At 35.2% G+C, this 18,577-nt stretch overlaps 2 protein-coding genes across 3 annotated transcripts in view; both read right to left on the reverse strand.

Moving 5' to 3' along the window:
- Positions 1 to 720: 720 nt before the first annotated feature.
- Positions 721 to 16,028, reverse strand: timm21 (translocase of inner mitochondrial membrane 21). Of its 2 annotated transcripts, none has more exons than XM_052543048.1 (10): positions 15,587 to 16,028; positions 14,920 to 14,982; positions 13,632 to 13,729; positions 13,463 to 13,536; positions 13,282 to 13,387; positions 11,965 to 13,194; positions 11,383 to 11,490; positions 11,082 to 11,241; positions 6,178 to 6,307; positions 721 to 3,161 (listed from the first exon to the last, which is right to left on the reverse strand). In XM_052543048.1, the coding sequence occupies exons 1-6, from the start codon at positions 15,858 to 15,860 to the stop codon at positions 13,102 to 13,104; spliced, it is 708 nt and encodes a 235-aa protein (XP_052399008.1). In that variant the 5' UTR covers positions 15,861 to 16,028; the 3' UTR covers positions 721 to 3,161; positions 6,178 to 6,307; positions 11,082 to 11,241; positions 11,383 to 11,490; positions 11,965 to 13,101. The 2 variants fall into 2 exon arrangements, with proteins under 2 accessions (XP_052399008.1, XP_052399007.1); XM_052543047.1 differs by having other exon boundaries at positions 11,842 to 13,194.
- Positions 16,029 to 16,924: 896 nt separating this feature from the next.
- LOC127946531 (neuropilin and tolloid-like protein 1) overlaps positions 16,925 to 18,577 on the reverse strand; it is a 99,251-nt gene continuing 97,598 nt past the window's right edge. Inside the window, exon 12 of the mRNA XM_052543162.1 lies at positions 16,925 to 18,174. The gene's annotated coding sequence lies outside the window, so the exon portion shown is untranslated. The remainder of the gene's footprint in view (positions 18,175 to 18,577) is intronic.

Here is an 18,577-nt window from a genome sequence, read left to right on the forward strand (position 1 = left end):
GGTTTAAGAGTTATAATTTTTACTTCCTGTATTATCAAAAACAGAACATGGTGTGCAATATATACTGTACAGTATGCAGTTGTCAATTTCTAATACTGAAAATGCATAAAGAGAATACTATACAAAATGCAGTATTCTATATTGATAAAAAAATGTCAGTATACATTTATAAATCTATAAATTATGCACTTTTGAACTTCTCTATTTATCTCAAAAAAAAAAAAAAAAAAGTTTCACTAAAATATTAAGCAGAACAGCGGTTTAGCAATAAGAAATGTTTCTTGAGCAGCCATTCAGCATATTCTAGTAATTTGAAGGAAGGAGCGACACTGAAGACTAACTTTTTAAAAATATTTAAATAATATATATATATAAAAAATATATTCAAATAGAAAAGATATTTAAAATTGTAATACTATTTAACAATACTACTGTTTCGATCAAATAAATGCAGCCTTGGTGAGCAGAAGAACCTTCTTCAAAAAATAAAAATAAACAAAATAAAAATCTCACCAACTCCAAACATTTGAATGTACACTAATACAATAATACATAGTGTATTTTTTGTAAAATATACAATATGCCAATATTCAATTTCGAACAACGCCTAAGCACTTATGATAGTTACTTATGGTGAAATAAATGTAAATGTTTTTGACACTGTTAAACAAGTTTGAAGCTTGGTCATCAAGTTTGCTGGAGAAAAATGTTTTCAAACGAGACAATTCACCGATCTTTATTTTTGAAAGAGATTCAAAGGGTTTTTCCATAAATACAAAAATAGCATATACAGTACTTCAGTTTAAATGAGAGAATACATGTTGCAGGATTAGAATTTTAAATCAAATCATGATTAAATGAAATTATATAGTGAAGGACCGGGGTGAACAGAATTACACACATGTTCTAAAAGCCTACTTTGATCTCATCCTTTTATGTGGACTTTGATCCCATTATGTGAACCTGATATCAACAACTGCACAGAGATGACTTCATGCGCTCACCAAAGCACAAACATTTTCACAAGGAAATTCTGTTTGAATTCATCACACACTTAACATATGCCATAACACACACACATACTTACGCACACACATGAAAGGTCTACTTGGGTTAGCAGAAATTGTTTATAAGGGCACCGTGATCTCAAATGCATCAGTGTATTACGGTTAACCTGATAAGCAATACAACACAGAGTAGGACCGCACACATTTACATTTAATTCATAACCATTAGCCACAGCATCCACACCGGCTCTGGTTGATTCGGGAATATTGGACACTTACCAACAGACGGAATTAAGGCAATTACAACACATTAAAAGTGCTTCAGGGCAAATGATTTTCTTTTTTTTCTTCTTTTTTTAATTGTCATCACATATAAACTGAGGTTATAAATAAACCTGAGGCTAGACCTCTATACTTTAAAGAGAAAGTTTAGCCTAAAATCGAAATCCTGTCATTTACTCAACCTCATTTCATTCTGAAACACACACACGGTGACTTACTTTCTGCTCTGTAAAATAAAATATATTTTGAAGAATGTTGGGAACCAAACATTACCACTTACTTCCATGGAAGAAAAAGTCACAGGTTTGAAATGACATGATGGTGAGCAAATTTTCATTTTTGGCTGAATTACTTAATGTGAACTATTGGTGGCACGGTTTGCCGAAAAACCAAAAACCCCCAAAAAAATGAACCGTTCGGTTTACCACACATGGTTCAGCACGCGCTGGGACCGTGGTTCAACTTCAATCTAACAAAGCATCTGTAATATGGTTTGCTATAAATAACATGTAGGCCTAAAACAAACAGTGTTCAGCTATTATGTGTTTGTTGATTGATGCGCATTCTGGCTTCCCAGACCTTGCAACAACAGTGATAAAAAAAAAAATTGAAAATTTAAATTAAAAACACCCTGGACATATCATTCACCTTTGTTCGACGCAAATCCCATATTCTGGAATATGAGCAGTCATTTATTCCGTCATCATCCGGGTGCTGATAGCGTGCGCTCACAGATGAGACCTGAACAGCACACGTTAACATGTGTTTAAACTAAAGTCATTTAAGCTTTGCCAGTTCAAACATTTAAGAGCCAAAGGACGCGATTTATACAATCCAATATGCAATGCTGTTTTACATTTGATTCCTTTATTACATTTCTGTACCTAAAAACTTATGCTAAAACCTACCCAAAAAAAAAAAAAAATACTGAAAATCACTGTTTATTTTTTGTTTCTTTACTCTATTGTATTTATTTGTGCTGTTGCTTGTAGTTGGATAAAATATTCTTCTTTATTTTATTATAAAGTATAGATTTTCCATAAACATAGCACATACCGAACTGTACCGAAACCGTGACTCTAAAACCGTGAAACAAACCGAACCGTGAAAAAGTTGAACCGTGCTACCCCTAATGTGAACTATTCTCCCTGTGGGACTTTAGAAAGAAAAATAAGAAAAGAAATGTGTCGACAACATTGTCTAAGCAAAACGTGCTTGCTGCTTGTCATCAATAAACCCACTAGCCTATTTACAGTTCCTCAAGCAGCCACACCTGATCAACACTACTGCAAAGAAATTACGGGGAAAGTGACTTTAAAATATTGAAATGGCTGTGTCTGATGTACGGCTATCTGCTGTGGTGTTGCTGGAGGAAATGAGCATAAGGCATGGGTGAACTGAAAGCACCGGTACAGCAGCGTGGGCAGAGCAGTGCTCGACTCTGCCAGGAGATGGCATCAGGCCAGTCTCATTCTTTATATCGCATATTGTGCACTATCCAAATTCTCTCATGTCAAGAGAATGAGCAAGATCCACTGCCAAAGTGAAATCTTTTTTTTTTTCTTTGTATAATTTGCTTGAGAAGAAAAGAAGTCCAGATGGAAAAACAAGACCTAGAGGAGCTGAAGCTGTTGCTTAGCCCTTGTTGTGTTTCTATAATGAAAGAAGTCTAACTTGACCTTCCCTCTGGCTGTGATTGACTGTGGCTATCTACTTGCTGATTTGCTGGAGAGGTGATGCTGGGCGTGTAAGGGGGCGGGGCATCGCTAATTCCACTAGAATCGTTGCCATCTGGGATGGTGATGCTCAGGGATGCGTCGGTGTCATCGTTTTGAGCGTACTCACTGTACGGTGGAGGCTTCAGGTCATGTGCTGCACAAAAAGAGGAGAGTGCAAAGGTCACGCAAAAGGTTTGAAATGGAGATGCATGGAGACTTATAACAGTTTATTTCATTAGGTAACAATGTTATGCATTTACAGTAAAATTACATCTAATGCTGTGTTAAACCATTTACTATTTTTTACTGTATTATGGTAAGCTAAACTACTGTTAAACCATTTTTAGTGTAACAATTTTTTTTTAAACATTTCTGTGGAAATTATTTTTTAAATGCTAGATAGACAGATAACAGAACACCAACATACCAACTTTTATTGACCACTAAATGTACAAATAGATAAAAAAAAAAAAAAAAAGAACACTATTAATGCTAGCCACAAACCTTTAGCTACCATCTGCAGAACCAAAACTTCCAATGACTCGACTCAGTTTAAAATGCATGCTAACTAGCAAGGTCATTCTTAAAAAATTACATAATTTCCTTTTTCATGTTGCAGGCCACTGCAAACCATAAATGCCTCATTTGGTCTTAAACGGCAAACAAAAGCAAATATTGTTAAACATTTCAACGGAAGAGGTGACAAACTACACGCAAAGCTTTTGGGGAAAATTGGGGTTTTCCTTTACTCAAATATCAGGAAACGTTGAAAATGCTGAATGATGTGGCATTGAAGGTTGGCAAAAACCACATCCTGCACCGGAGATATTATCCTTCACTCTTCTAGGTTGAAGGAATCACATTATATGCATGTGTTGCATCTTCTTGGAGATCTACTTACTGAAATTTGGTGTTCATAAACTCATGAGACATTGTTAGAGATGATGAGAGCACAAATGAAAAAGGAAAAGGGGGGAAATGCATAAGAAAGATATAGAAGAGAATGGAGCTGTTAGCCAGAATCTGCTGTTTGCATCCAATCCACACAAAGAAGATTTCCTTCTCTGCTGTTGAATGAACAATCAGTCTCAGCGCAGAAACTGAACTGATGCATTAAGCTTTAATTGCCAAATTCATTTCAACCTTTTCCAGGTTTTAAATGTCAATATCTGGCAGCTGGTGTACATAAACGTCCTTCTCAGCGTGCCAGTTATGAAACCTGCCAATTAAGAAGCATTGGTCTAATTTGGGATGGCTAATGTCCTCAGGCCCACTCTCCAACTGTTGCTCCCTCTTGTCATAAAATTGTCCCTGTTAACCATTTACAGAGCAGCAGAGTGGGTGAAAACAATACTTTGCCTAGAGATGTAATGTGACTGAGATGCTGTTTCTCAAATTAGGGTGAAGAGACATATTTACAGTTAATATAAGCCTTGAGATTTGACAGTCTCCTCGTATACGTATATATTCTTGGGGATTTTCCTGTAAACATATCTAACATTCCTGTATTAAACTTCTCACAGAGAAGCTTTTAGACTTGTGACACACGAGAGAGCGTCAGTGCAAGAGCTCATAGTTCAACACATTTAATCATTTACATTCCAGCTGCGCTCTGAGCAATCACTTGGCAAAGCACTTTCAGGGATGATTTTAAGTGCAACAGTCTACATGGGCACTGCAAACAGTACCAGGATTTGCAATATACATAGAATGCTAAAATAAAGCTAAATCCATCCTCCAAACACAAATCACGTGCAACTAGAAAATGATTAGAAGACAAATTCCTATGTTTTGGTTTATGGTTAACTTTTTCGCAACACTCCACTGACCAAAAAAATTCCACGACAGTATAACAGAGGAATAAAAATGCCTTCTTATAAAGAGAGAGAGAGAGATAATTTTTTTCTATTTCTTTGAAATACTATTACTAGGTTATTGCAAATGGCAATCTCATTGGCTGGTGCTCACCTACTGAGCAAATTAGTTTGACCGAACGCAGACAACCTGACTAATATTCATGAATCCATTACTGTTCTTATTAGTAGAATTCGTATTATTATTATCATCATCATCTTATCAGTATTATTGTTAGTTTTTCCCCTTTTTTTTACAGAAACACTGTATGATCAAAGCACCACCATCAGTCCTAAATTTAGTTAAAATGTTTATGCATGCATACATGGTTACCAAGTTTTAATTATAATTACTGAAGTTCTATCATTAAATAATACTTGATTATCCAGATGTCATATTAAAGTGAAATATTGAAAGTGTACTTTCAGGTATTTAAAAAGCTGTGTCATTTTAAAAACATTACAAACATACATACATAACATACATGCCTACATATCTACATACACAAACACGTTATATTTATCTTTAAATAAAAAAAAATTAAAAGAAATTAATATGGCAGTTTTTTTCTCTGTGGTATCGAAAATGGTATCAAATATCGTTATTTTTCAGGGTATCGTATAGAAGTTTGAAATTCCACTATCATGACAACACTAGTCTGAAGGTTTGGCTACGCGAGACTATGGAGACACTGTTTCTCGTTGTGAAAGCGAAACTACTTTGATTGGCTTCCAAAAGAGGAAACGACTAGAAATCAGTGGTTGTATTTACAACACTGTTCCAGAACAGATCAATCCAAACATACAGATGTGTGCAGCGCATTTTATGGAGGACAAGGACTGTTTCCTGGGAGAGTACCCTACATTGCTATGTGTTCTAACAAATAATGCTGACTCAGAGTCTGAAAGTACATTTTCATATTAAAAGGATTTGCCACTGATGATTCAAAGCGAATTTTGAGCAGTGTAGAGTAGTGCTTGTTGTTTGTCATTTCTCCAATCACAAATGCAGACATAGTTTTATGATTACAAGGAGCAATGCAACACTTAAAAATACAGTATATGTCATTATTAGGGGTGTAACGATACGCGTATTCATATTGAACCGTTCGGTACGAGGCTTTCGGTTCGGTACGCAACTACGCATTATGTACCGAACGGTTCGTTGGACTAATTATATTTGAGAAAAAAAAAAAAAATACCAGTGGCCTTTAAAGTGCTACAGTAAAAACATATCAACTTTCTAAATTATCTTGAAACAAATAATTTTTGTCCCAGTGCAGACTGGGGTGTAGCCATAGAGTGAGTCAGTCTTACCTCCAGACACTGCCTCATATGGCGGCGGCATGTCCAGATGAGAAAGCGAAGATGATGGTGGAAGAGAGGCGGAGGGTTCGCCCACCGAGCCGTCCTCTTGAGCTTCGTACCAACTGGGCCAGATTGATGTCTGTGGAGCAGAGCAGCAGAGGGAGTTAAACACCCACAATCAGACGAGTATCAAACACAACAAGCTTCTGAGGTTGACGACTTCTGTTAAAGACTACTTTAGATACATGTGGCAGCAAAATGGTGGAATTGTGCAATCACTTTCCCGGGCCTACAAATGTGTTTATTACATACAAGACCTTGGAGTCTAAGTTTTGCTGGAAAACACCGTATTATATCAGTTTCATTATCTCAGACACTTATTTTCTGTGCAGCTTCATAGTTCTCACGAAATTTGCTTAGAGAAGTTCATCTTCTAGGTTGGATATTAATGGTCTGGTATTTCCCTTCTTGATTATGCTCAGCAAAGCAGTTTTTTTTTTTTTTTGCATTAACAAGTTGACATTGTAATATACCGGCACACTGTAACTCCCCTAACAAATGATCTCATAAGACAGAATGCATTAGAAAAACTGTAGGATCGAAAGAGAGAAAAAAAAAAAAAAAAAACTACTGGCATGTGAACGTGCAATCAGGCCAAAAGTTTATCAACTCCCTGAACTGTTTGTTGTTAAAATGAGGGCATTTCCTGTGTGGCGAGCTACAGGCAGCTAGGGTTTCTAAAAATAGGCCTAATATATCACTCTCACCATTTCGGAAGAAACTGCAGTTAAATTGTTGCATAATCTAAAACATTATATCCTATTAAAATTCAGTTTGCATGAGTATGATGAAACAAATGTTCAGTAAAAAAAAAGATTTCAAAGAATTTCCAGTGAAATATTATAATAGAAACCCTACTTGAATAGCAAAGCTCTTTGGCTTGATATAGTCTTCAATATTTTAGCTCCAAATTACTTCCAGATGCTATTCTGAAAATAAGACTCTTTCTTTTAGAAAAAAGGCCATTTTCTGAATATAAAAAGCAGCATTATAGCTTCAAAAGTTAAAAGAGAGAAAACATTTCAGACTCTTTTAAAGAAAGAAATCCCATTTATAACACAGTCGCAGATGCCATAACTTGACTGTAAGAGTGAATATGCTTTAGTCAAAGTAAAAAAAAAAAAAAAAAAACACTAAAATGTTTTTCAGCCCTATCACGGCCTTCAGTTATGGGCCCAGCTTGTTCCATCAGGTCTGCTTCTCCAGGCTTTTTCAAAGACACTGGTTAGTTTTGACAAGTGCTGAATACCAACAAGAAAAATTTATCTCTAAAACAGAAAAGCTCATGCACCCAAGAACTGACACATCTGTCCTCAGTTTGGGTTAACAGATCCCTGTTGTAGCTTTAAGTTTAGAGAGTAAAGTGTTTATTACGAGTCAAAAAAAAAAAAAAAAAAACGTAAAAGTAAAAAGTTCACCAATACCCTCGCTGTAGGTGAATGAAACATACATAACATGCACAGAAAATGTCAATTGCTAAATTTCCACTGAATGCACACTTCCAGTCAGTTAGAGAACCGACCAAACTGAAACCTGAGAGCAGAATTTCCTGTGTTTAGATATTAAAGATTCTCCTACAGACGTCATTCTATAATAAAGGGTATATTGTGATATATTACATTTAATACAACTATATTTATTAACAATTTAATCCTGCAGCTCCTGTAATTTTTAGCAGCCATTACTACAGTCTCCAGTGTTACATGATCCTTCAGAAATCATTATTTTATGTTGAATTGGATGCTAAAAAAAATATTTCCTATTTGTGCATAATATCTGCCTGGATTTTTTTTTCTTTTTTCAGAAATCTTTGATGAACAGAATGTTTGAAAGAACAGAATTTAAAGAATAAACTATTTGTAACAGTCTCTTTTGATAAATTTAATGCAACTTTGTTGAAAGTATATAAAAAAAGTAAATCTTACAGACTCTTAACTTTTTTTCACAGTAGTGTATACACACACACACACATACATATATACATATATACATATATATATATATATATATATATATATATATATATATATATATAGAGAGAGAGAGAGAGAGAGAGAGAGAGATATCTATATATATCTATATATCTATATCTATCTATATATCTATATCTATATATCTATATATATACACACACACACACACACTCATATACAAAGATGCATCTCAAAATAGAATGTCGTGGAAAGGTTCATTTCAGTAACTCAAATTGTGAAACAAGTGTATTAAATAAATTCAGTGCACAAAGACTGAAGTAGTTTAAGTCTTTGGTTTTTTAAATAGTTTTGGCTCACATTTAACAAAAACCCAACAACTCACTATCTTAAACTATAATATGGTGACATGCCAATCAGCTAATCAACTCAAAACACCTGCAAAGGTTATCGAGCCTTCTAAATGGTCTCTCAGTGGGGCTGTGCGATATGGACAAAAAAAAGAAAAGAAAAAAAAAAAAGAAGAAAACCTATAACGATTTTTTTGATCAATTCTGCAAACTTTACAGTCATAAATGCATTCAGTATAAATGTGAAACATTTCTAAAAAAAACAAAAACAATGAGAGCTTTCTCAAAAAGTTGTAACATATCTCTAGAACAGACTTAAGTCAAAATAATCACTAAGTAAAGATGTCAAATAAAAGGTCTAGATGTATATAAAATAAAACTTGTGTCCAGGGATTTTTTTTTTCTTTTTTGCCTCAGGTGTTGAAATGGATTTGCCGAAGGTTCACACGTACTCTGTTTGCAGTGCGTATACAGTATGTGTATGCGGTTCAGAAGCAGCAGCAAGAGCACGTTATTGTTACATGAAAGCACATTAAAATTATGTGCGAGCGCGAATCTCTCCGCTCGCATGCAAATTTCCTTTGATCTGTTATAAAACCAGACGCGCATGCTCAGATACATGCTGCTCTCGCCCGGAGAGAGTGTGGGCACTTAAAACGTGTCTTCTCTCACTCAAACGGTTTCCTGTGCACTCACAATTCTCTCTATGCTCATGCGCTAGATATTAAATATTTGGCTGGCTGTTAACAGAGTGCTGTATCCAAGCATGTTAACAGAAAGTTGAGTGGAAGGAAAAAGTAAAAAAAAAAAAAAAAAAAAAAAAAAAATGCACAACCAACTGAGAGAACCGCAGCCTTATGAGGTTTGTCAAGCAAAATCGATTAAAATTTTTTAGTGAACATAAGAAATGGACAGAGGCTGGGGACAAGGAATACAGACGTGTCAAGGAACTTGGCTACAGTTGTTGTATTCTTCTTGTTAAGCCACTCCGGAACCACAGAAAATGTCAGCGGGATTTTACATGGGCTAAGGAGAAGAAGAACTGGACTGTTGCCCAGTGGTCCAAAGTCCTCTTTTCAGATGAGAGCAAGTTTGGTATTTAATTTAGAAACCAAGGTCCTAGAGTCTAGAGGAAGGCTGGAGAAGCTCATAGCCCAAGTTGCTTGAAGTCCAGTGTTAAGTTTCCTCAATCTGTGATGGTTAGGGGTGCAATGTCATCTGCTGGTGTTGGACCATTGTGTTTTTTTTAAAAACAAAAGTCACTGCAACCGATTACCAAGAAATTTTGAAGCACTTCATGCTTCCTTCCGCTGACCAGGTTTTTGAAGATGCTGATTTCATTTTCCAGCAGGATTTGGCACCTGCCCACACTGCCAAAAGCACCAGAAGTTGGTTAAATGACCATGGTGTTGGTGTGCTTGACTGGCCAGCAAACTCACCAGACCTGAGCCCCAGAGAGTATCTATGGGCTATTGTCAAGAGGAAAATGAGAAACAAGAGACTGAAAAATGCAGTTGAGCTGAAGGCCACTGTCAAAGAAATCTGGGCCTCCATACCACCTCAGCAGTCCCACAAACTGTGACACAAACAGATCACCTCCATGCCACGCCGAATTGAGGCAGTGATTAAAGCAAAAGGAGCCCCTACCAAGTATTGAGTACATGTACAGTAAATGAACATACTTTCCAGAAGGACATACTTTTTCTTATGAAGTATTCTAATTTGTTGATTGAGATGCACCTGTAGTTTAATTTTTTTTTTTTTTTTTTAGTTTTAGAGATTTTTTTTTTTTGAAAAAGAAAAAAGTCTTATGAAGTATTCTAATTTGTTGAGATAGTGAATTGTTGGGCTTTTGTTAAATGCGAGCCAAAATCATCACAATTAAAAGAACCAAAGACTTAAACTACTCCAGTCTTTGTGCACTGAATTTATTTAATACAAGAGTTTCACAATTTGAGTTAATTTACTGAAATAAATGGACTTTTCCACAATATTCTAATTTATTGAGATGCACTCATATATATATATATAATATATATATATATATATATATATATATATAGAGAGAGAGAGAGAGAGAGAGAGAGAGAGATAATATTTAGTTTTATTAGGTGACATTAACGGTTTCAAACTCAAAAAGAAAAAAGGAAAAGAGTAAGAGACATTTATTTTGGTGTAATCTAAAACTGACTGAACAATGATGAGGGTTACACAGTGGATTTAAATACATTTTCAGTGCTTAATCACAATATCCTTTTCCCCTTACTTGATCAAAGGCAAAAAGATTTGTCTATTAGCTTAATATCAGTCTTTGCCATTAAGCTAGTCAAATCTACTGTAAAATGCCACTTGAAGTCAACAGAAGACACTATAATATATTATACTTATTGTCTCGCTGAATGTACAATGCGTTCATGAGATCAACACAGAACTGCACAGGAAGCTAAACTATTTCATGTTTCCAAACATTGATCATATCAGCAGCTGTTGACTCACAGCCAAGCTGACCACACCTTGAGAAAAAAAGGGGAAAAACAGCATCTGATTGGACAGAAATTTTTAGTTTACTCACATTTTGTCTCTCGCAGACCTGGTGCAGGTACGCACGCCCTCCAACAATGACGATCTGAGCGTTTCGGGGATTGCTGAGGTACGCGGCCAGCTGTCTTTGTCTTGAACGATACCAGCAGATGTAGAAGAAGATCTTAATCATAATAAATATTATGACGACTCTAAAACAAGACAAAGAACAAGTTTAAAGTCTCAAAAGCATGAGCATGACTGAAAAAAAAAACCAATAACAACAAAATCAACAATGACACAATGATAAAGCACAAATGAGGCAATGCAAGTGTAATCATATCAAAACTTACATGTACCAGTACAGCTCCATGTTTCTCACCACTTGGTTTCAATTACCATAATCAGCTTCCAAGCTCTCAAACAGAAATATGAACCAATACCAGAGAGCTTGGTAAGATCTGCAAAGAAAATGTCAATTTGAGATCCAGGCAATATTGATTTACTCATGATCATTATAATAATCAACCAGTCAACCGATCTCATGTTTAAAACAGCTCAGATTCTTATGGTCACACTAGAAACATTTAAAACAGACTTTATTTTTAATATATTGTGTAACAAACAAGGTTGGGTTACTGTTACATAAGCAGAAAAGTCCAAACAAACTCTCACAAGCACACGTTTAGTTCACCAACATAAACAAACACACACAAACATCACATGGGGACACCAGCCCTTTAAATCCACTCATATGACTTTTGCTAGTTATATAAGGTTAATATAACTTGTCATAAAGAAAAGCAGCTCACCTTTAAACCGTTTTAAGAGGCGTTATAATCCGTTTTAGGCAGCTATCGAAGCATCTGCTCCTCATTTAAGTTGCGCGGAGGAAGTCGCTTTGCTAACGGGCTACAAAATATGTTTAACGTTACCTTCATAAAACGGAAACACCGACTCCTGGGTATAATTTTTCGAGCTGCTCGGCCTTCACTGGCTGCTTTTAGGACGAGTGTGGCTCCTCGCTCTGTTAGTAAACGCTAATACTTGAGAGCCTCAAAGGGCTTCCGAGAAACCTTGAGGGCTGTGTGTTTTTTCCATGAGCAAACGGAGGGATTTTCTTGTAGTTCTTCTGTCTCGCCAGGCGTCTTGCACTTCCGTGGAGTCATGGGAGAAGAACGTCAAATTAAAAGTCCTTCGCCGTTTATTTTACGTTTTTGTTGTCGTAATTTAATCATTTAGATGTAGATGTATTATTATAACTATTATTTATGTAAGTTTAAAATAAAATCGTAGATATGCTGCTAAGACCTCGCAAGCGTCCACGGAGTAACGTTAGCTATATATTTTATTTGTAATGTTTTATATATTCTTATTTATCATTCGCCTGCTGCGTTTCGTATTTAAAGTTCGTAAGAACTGTTCAAAAATAGAAATAAACGGGGAAATGAAGAGTTCATGATTGCAAGGTTAAATTAATAACTATAAGTTGATATATGTATATGTTATTGAACAATCTCATTTCAAATAAATCTGGACAATAAAAACAGGTTTGAACTTACATACTACCTGTATATGGAAAATTAAAGTTAATTTAGTTATCTGTCAGTTACATATTTTTGCCATTATTTGTCCACTTGCTAATTTTCTTTTTACCATTTGTTATTCTTCTGTATAACAATGACAATGTATATTTTTTAATAAATGTTCACTTAATTTAAAAGAAACATAAGGAAATATAAAATTAGTATAGTCAAATTTACAATGCAATAAATGTTTCAAAGGAAGAACAATTCTATATGAATTCTATAATTGATCTTTATTTCAAATTACAAATTTTATAATAAAAACCATGCAAATCCTTTCACAAAATACAAGATGTTTTAATACAAGCACACTCGAAATATCTAGATCATCACAAGTTTATGTAGACTACTCTGTGGATGATCAATCCAACAAAATCCAAACGTGACAAATCCAATTCCGATTCAGTTATCAAAGCTTAAATTCAATTGTCAGAGCTCGTCTGCTACTGAAATTCCCAATACTGCATAACACTGTTGAAACCCATTTTATCTGTTGTCTTCAATGACGATTGTCCTCCTGGGATACGAGTCTATGTCTACAAAGATATACCTGAATTCATATTTTCCAGTCTCAGGATTCTGTCGGAAGAAGCAGTAGTTTGTCATATACAGTATGGTTCTACGTGAAACTAATATAACCATTTTTACTGAGAAGTTTAAATGTACCTCCTTTGACTCAGAATGAACAGTTCCCCGTAATCCTGGTTCAGATCCCTCAATGTAAAATTTCAGCCGCATGTACTTGAGTCCATCCTTCATGTACTCAACATGACTGAAGGAAAAATCTTGTTAGCCATTTGTCAAGTGTAACAGAAGTGTTTGTATTAATTAAAAGTCTTAATTTTACCTGACTTGTTGTCTTCTTCCACGCCGACTGGTCTCCCCAAAACCTTTGATGGGCTCTCCAAAAGCTCCAATGACCTTTATATACAGCAAATACCAGATTTAATCAGTCATTTGACATATTGGTTTGTACATCTTTATAGTTTAAAATAAATGAATCCCCATATGCTGACCTCTGGGTGAGATCTGCATCTCTCAAAAGCTTGCCCATAAATTTTGCTCGGGCTTGAAGAGGAAAACAGCTCTTGAAAAACCACATACAGCAGTCCACCTAATAAGGATGACAACCAGATCATTTATTAAACTCTTAAACATACACAATTTAATTTAGTATTCTTTAATAGAGCTCTATGATAAATACCATCATCAAACAGATGTTTGAACCAGAGCCAGATCATGGTCCCATAAGGCCATGGGTAGACATGTTTAGATCAGTGCTAATTTAAATAAAGCTGAATTAAAATAAAATATAAATATTTGATTAAAAATGACAAGACATTACAAAAAAAAAAATATAAAAAATGGTTAACTAGCTAAAATAAATATAAGTACACAAATCTCTAAAACTGAAATAAAAAGAAATTAAAACTACAGGTGCATCTCAATAAATTAGAATGTCGTGAAAAAGTTAATTTATTTCAGTAATTCAACTCAAATTGTGAAACTCATGTATTAAATTAAATGCACACAGACTGAATGAAGTCTTTGGTTATTTTAATTGTGAAGATTTTGGCACACATTTAACAAAAACTATCCAATTCACCATCTCAACAAATTAGAATACTTCATAAGAAAATGTATGGCCTTCTGGAAAGTATGTTCATTTACTGCACATGTACAAGGACAAGGAAACAATGTGATATCACGTGTGCAAGACCGGAGTTCTCACGTAAGACTGGGATTATTATTAAAAATGGTAAGCAGCTTGCAATACGAATTGCCTGTGCGCTGATTTGCAGCGAAAACAAGAAACAGAAAATAAATATATGGAGGAGGAAATGGTTGGAGAGACGCAAGCCATGCCTGCTGATATTATGGTCTATAACTCCTCCCCAAACTCCCAGCTGCTTTGTATCTTGCGCTCCCATTGGCTGTCGATCTTTGCCGCTGTACTTTTCTGTCAGAACACTTTTCACACAGCATGATTTTGAATCGCCGACAGGTCCAGATATTTAGCATTACAAATATCTCACGGGCGTCTCGACTCATCGGCGATTCTCTCAGATCAGGTTTTTGCTAATTCACACTGCATTATTGTCATTCACATGAATGAGCACTGATTTGCCTGTGATTTCGGGCATTTGTCGGTGATTTCTCAAAACCTGAAATCGTACAGTCTGAAAATCATACAGTCTGAACTTGTCCTTAAACTACTCCAGTCTGTGTGCATTGAATTAAGGTCCCTCAGCATGATGGTCCAATCGAGCCCTGGTTCCTGCCAAATCAAACACATCACGTCACCTGTTACACTGATTCCAATGAGCACCACAATCAAATAGGTGAAGTCTTTGCCAGCTTGTTTAACTGTTGAGGAAAGATAAAACAGAATCAGACGTTTAAATACTGAGTAGCTATAATGAATCATATAATGAAACATCATGTAAACACTACAGAACGTTTTGCCACAAACTCAACTGACAAATAATTTGTACAGAAATTATAAATAGTATAAATACAAATAAACAGCACAAATATCCCTTTAAAGTGGAAGTGAAGCAGTCAGTTAAGTTTATTATTTAGCCAGGATAAAAAATAAAAAAAAAAGCTTTGGGTAGCACTTTTTTTAAGTTTCATTAGTTAACGTTAGTTAATACAGCAGTTACTAATAAGTAACAAAGATGAATATATTTGTTACTCTATGTCAGTTCTGGTCCATTAAATATTATCAGCAGACACAACTTTTGATTTAAAAAATGAAAATTATAATAATGTTTAAAAAAATAATTTAATTGTTATTGTTATATTTATGTGTTTTTTTTTTTATTTTTGTAAAGTGTAGTGTAAGAATAATTTTGTTTTCTAGTGACAGTGGTTGATAACACCGATTCCTAAGCCTAACTATGGTATTTTTTTACTATGGTACCTCATAGTAATTTAGGTTACTATGTTATTGTTGTGCTGCACGTACCTTTCTGCGCCGCAGACGGGATTGGAGGTGTGTGGGAACTTCTGGAAACTGACACCTGGTCCGTGTCCTTCTGCCCATCGCTCCTACTACAGACATGAACTCCTGTGTAAAGCGAGCGAGAGGGATAAAATGTCCACGTGGATGCAGGACATCGGGGTGTTTCATAAACAGGTCGTGAAGCGGAGATGTGTTGTGGTAATCTGACATGCACACGGTTTAATATATGCTGCAGACACTTCGACGTTCGTCCGATTCTGAATACTGAATACATCATGATTCCTTCTAGTATAAATCAACTGTCTAGAAAGTTAACCTAAACGATGAACCGCGCATAACTCTAAATTATGAATATTTTTTTTTAATGCTGACTTTCACATGTCTTCTTATCGTTTACAGGCAGTCACTACCATTAGTTGCTCGCTTCACGCCTTCCGCCTTCTTTTTTTCAAAATAAAAGTCCCGAATCACGTAAGGAGGTGCTCAGAATTTTATCACTAGACTTTTTTTTGTTGTTAGTAAAATATTTAACTGTAACACTAACAAACGCAAAACGCTTTTACAATATTTAAAGACGTTGCATTTTAAAATTCTACAAACTACACCTATAATTACAATAATGTAAACCCTGCTGGGGGACAAACACAGCTAAAACCAGCCTAACCTGGTTTTAGCTGGTTTAAGATGGAAGTAGCTGGTTTTAACTGGTCTACCAGGCTGATTTTAGCTGGTTGGCAGCTAGTTTCCCAGTCTGACCAGCTAAGGCCAGCCAAAACCCCTCTAAACCCAGCCTGCTGACCAGTTATGACCAGGCTGGACAACCATCTAAAACAAGTAAACCAGCTTAGGATGGTTTTAGCTGTATTTTTTATTTTCCAGCAGGGTAATTACCTACAAAAACAAAACTGGCCCAAACTACATATGTTCATTTATGTTTTATAGCATAATCTGAACCTTTGAACATTTCTAAAACATAAAACAATACTGAAATACAATTGGGTCAACAGACATTAGCAAATCTCTGTCAGCAACTTAATAATAAACATACACTAAGTTTTTGGAATTACTCATTTAACTTTTCCATACCAACTCTCAAATTTACAATGCTATTTCCATTATTAAGTTACAAAGCCTTGTAGGAACATCCTGGATTTATTTGTCATTTCTATTCTATAATCTGCTCAATTTTGTTTCAGTTCCCATTTCCATTCATGAGTGTCCATGACATATACCTTTATTAATCAGTGCATACATATCAGCCTATCTTACCAGACAACACATGCTTTAAAAACATCTTTTTTGATGTTACTAGAAAGTCACTTTCAAAGTAGTCCAACAGAATATGTTTGTATCACTTTATTTAAAACAACCGGTCCAGCATAAATCAAATATATTAACGAAATACGTTGTGTCAAATGAATAGGTTTCTCAAATCGTAAGTAGAAGGGAAATAATATGATATGGTGTGCAACTTGATACCAATTCTTAGAAAATCTTGCTCGGCACACTTAACATTATATTCATAGACATGACCGTAATTGACCTTAATGTTGACCATTAAAGCTGCGGTAGGTAACTTTTGACTCTCTAGCGGTTTATAAACAGAACTGCTTGCGTCTTGCAGAAGAACATCATAGCCGGAACTACTTCTCTCTGTTTATGTCTATGAAGAATCACAAAGGTACTGGGTTACTCCACCGCGGTATCTCCGAATCAATCTAAAATAGACCGAATATAAACACTTATTATAGGTGCACCCTAGTGATTCAGGGCAAGCCAAAAACACGGTTTGGAAAATGGATTCATGGTGTACTCGCTTATTATATACATTTTTCTACATTTTGAACACAAACAAAGTTAAGGGCCGCAGCTCTGATTGGTTGTTTCTTAACGGGAGCGAAGGTATTTCTGCAAATGGCAATAGGAGCACTGGGAGGAGCCAGAGGAGCTTGATTTTTTTCACAGATTATCTGTCTCATATTCTACTGTCAGGACATAATGACAGGTTTAACAAATATGTAAAATATATATTTTTACAAAAGTTACCTACTGCAGCTTTAAGAGAATAAGTCTCGTGTTTAAACATCTGAGATGCTAGTCAGAGATATCTAACTAGGTCACAGTAAAATCATTCTTGCAAAAGGAGGATTACAAACTACACCTGTTTATCAGTTGGTTCAAGTATCGCACCGTATGGTTTGAGAACATTTTAAAGGTCTTGAACTATGCTTCTCGCAAAGTAAAAACTTTATGCACCCACTCAGGACACTACAGTTTGTATTGAAAAATAATCTGAGCTTTACAATTATCAAATCAGAAGAAACAAAAACATGTCTCTTATTCCACTGAATGAAATGAAATGTACATCAGTTTGTATATTCAGTTTCAGTCCAGTGTCTGAAAATTAGATTTAGTTCCCAAGAGCTTCACAGTATCAGCTACTTTCAGAAGAGTCGGTGTCAAGATATTCCCCATCAAATTCTAAGAATGGACCAAGTAGCAAGCTGTCACAGAGTCACACCCCTTCAAATTCTTTGAGGCTGTTTCCACAAGATGTCAGTCAGGAGAGGTGTAAGGTATGATGTAACAACCTGCAAAGAAATGAACACACTGTTAAACTTCAGATCTAAAAAATGAATTTCATTCACATTCATATTCATGTTTAAAAGAACGAGTTGGTATTTGTACTACTGTTCAAAAATTTGTGGTCAGATTGTTATGATTTTTTAATGATGATGAAAAAAAAATATTTTGCTCATTAAGGCTGCATTTATTAGATCATAAATAAGTACAAATTAAAATATGTTGTCTTCTGTATAAGTAAAATATTCTATATATTTTAAAATAAAAATGTTCAGCATGATTACTCCAGTCTGCAGTGTCACATGATCCTTCAAATATCATTCTAATATGCTGATTATGTGCTTAAGAAGCATATCTTGGGATTGTTTTTTTAATTTAAAATTTTCAGTTTTTTTTAATGAATAGAAAGTC

The sequence above is a fragment of the Carassius gibelio genome, chromosome A24, assembly GCF_023724105.1.
Source record: "Carassius gibelio isolate Cgi1373 ecotype wild population from Czech Republic chromosome A24, carGib1.2-hapl.c, whole genome shotgun sequence".
Classification (NCBI taxonomy): domain Eukaryota; kingdom Metazoa; phylum Chordata; class Actinopteri; order Cypriniformes; family Cyprinidae; genus Carassius; species Carassius gibelio.

What these genes read in the sequence shown, in the direction of transcription:
- timm21 (XM_052543048.1), bottom strand. Translation starts at nt 15,860, where the DNA reads ATGATGTATTCAGTATTCAGAATCGGACGAACGTCGAAGTGTCTGCAG. An exon ending in GATGCAGATCTCACCCAGAG is followed by an intron (nt 13,537 to 13,631) that starts GTCAGCATATGG and finishes CTGTATATAAAG; the next exon opens with GTCATTGGAGCTTTTGGAGA. An exon ending in GGAAGAAGACAACAAGTCAG is followed by an intron (nt 13,388 to 13,462) that starts GTAAAATTAAGA and finishes TTTTTCCTTCAG; the next exon opens with TCATGTTGAGTACATGAAGG.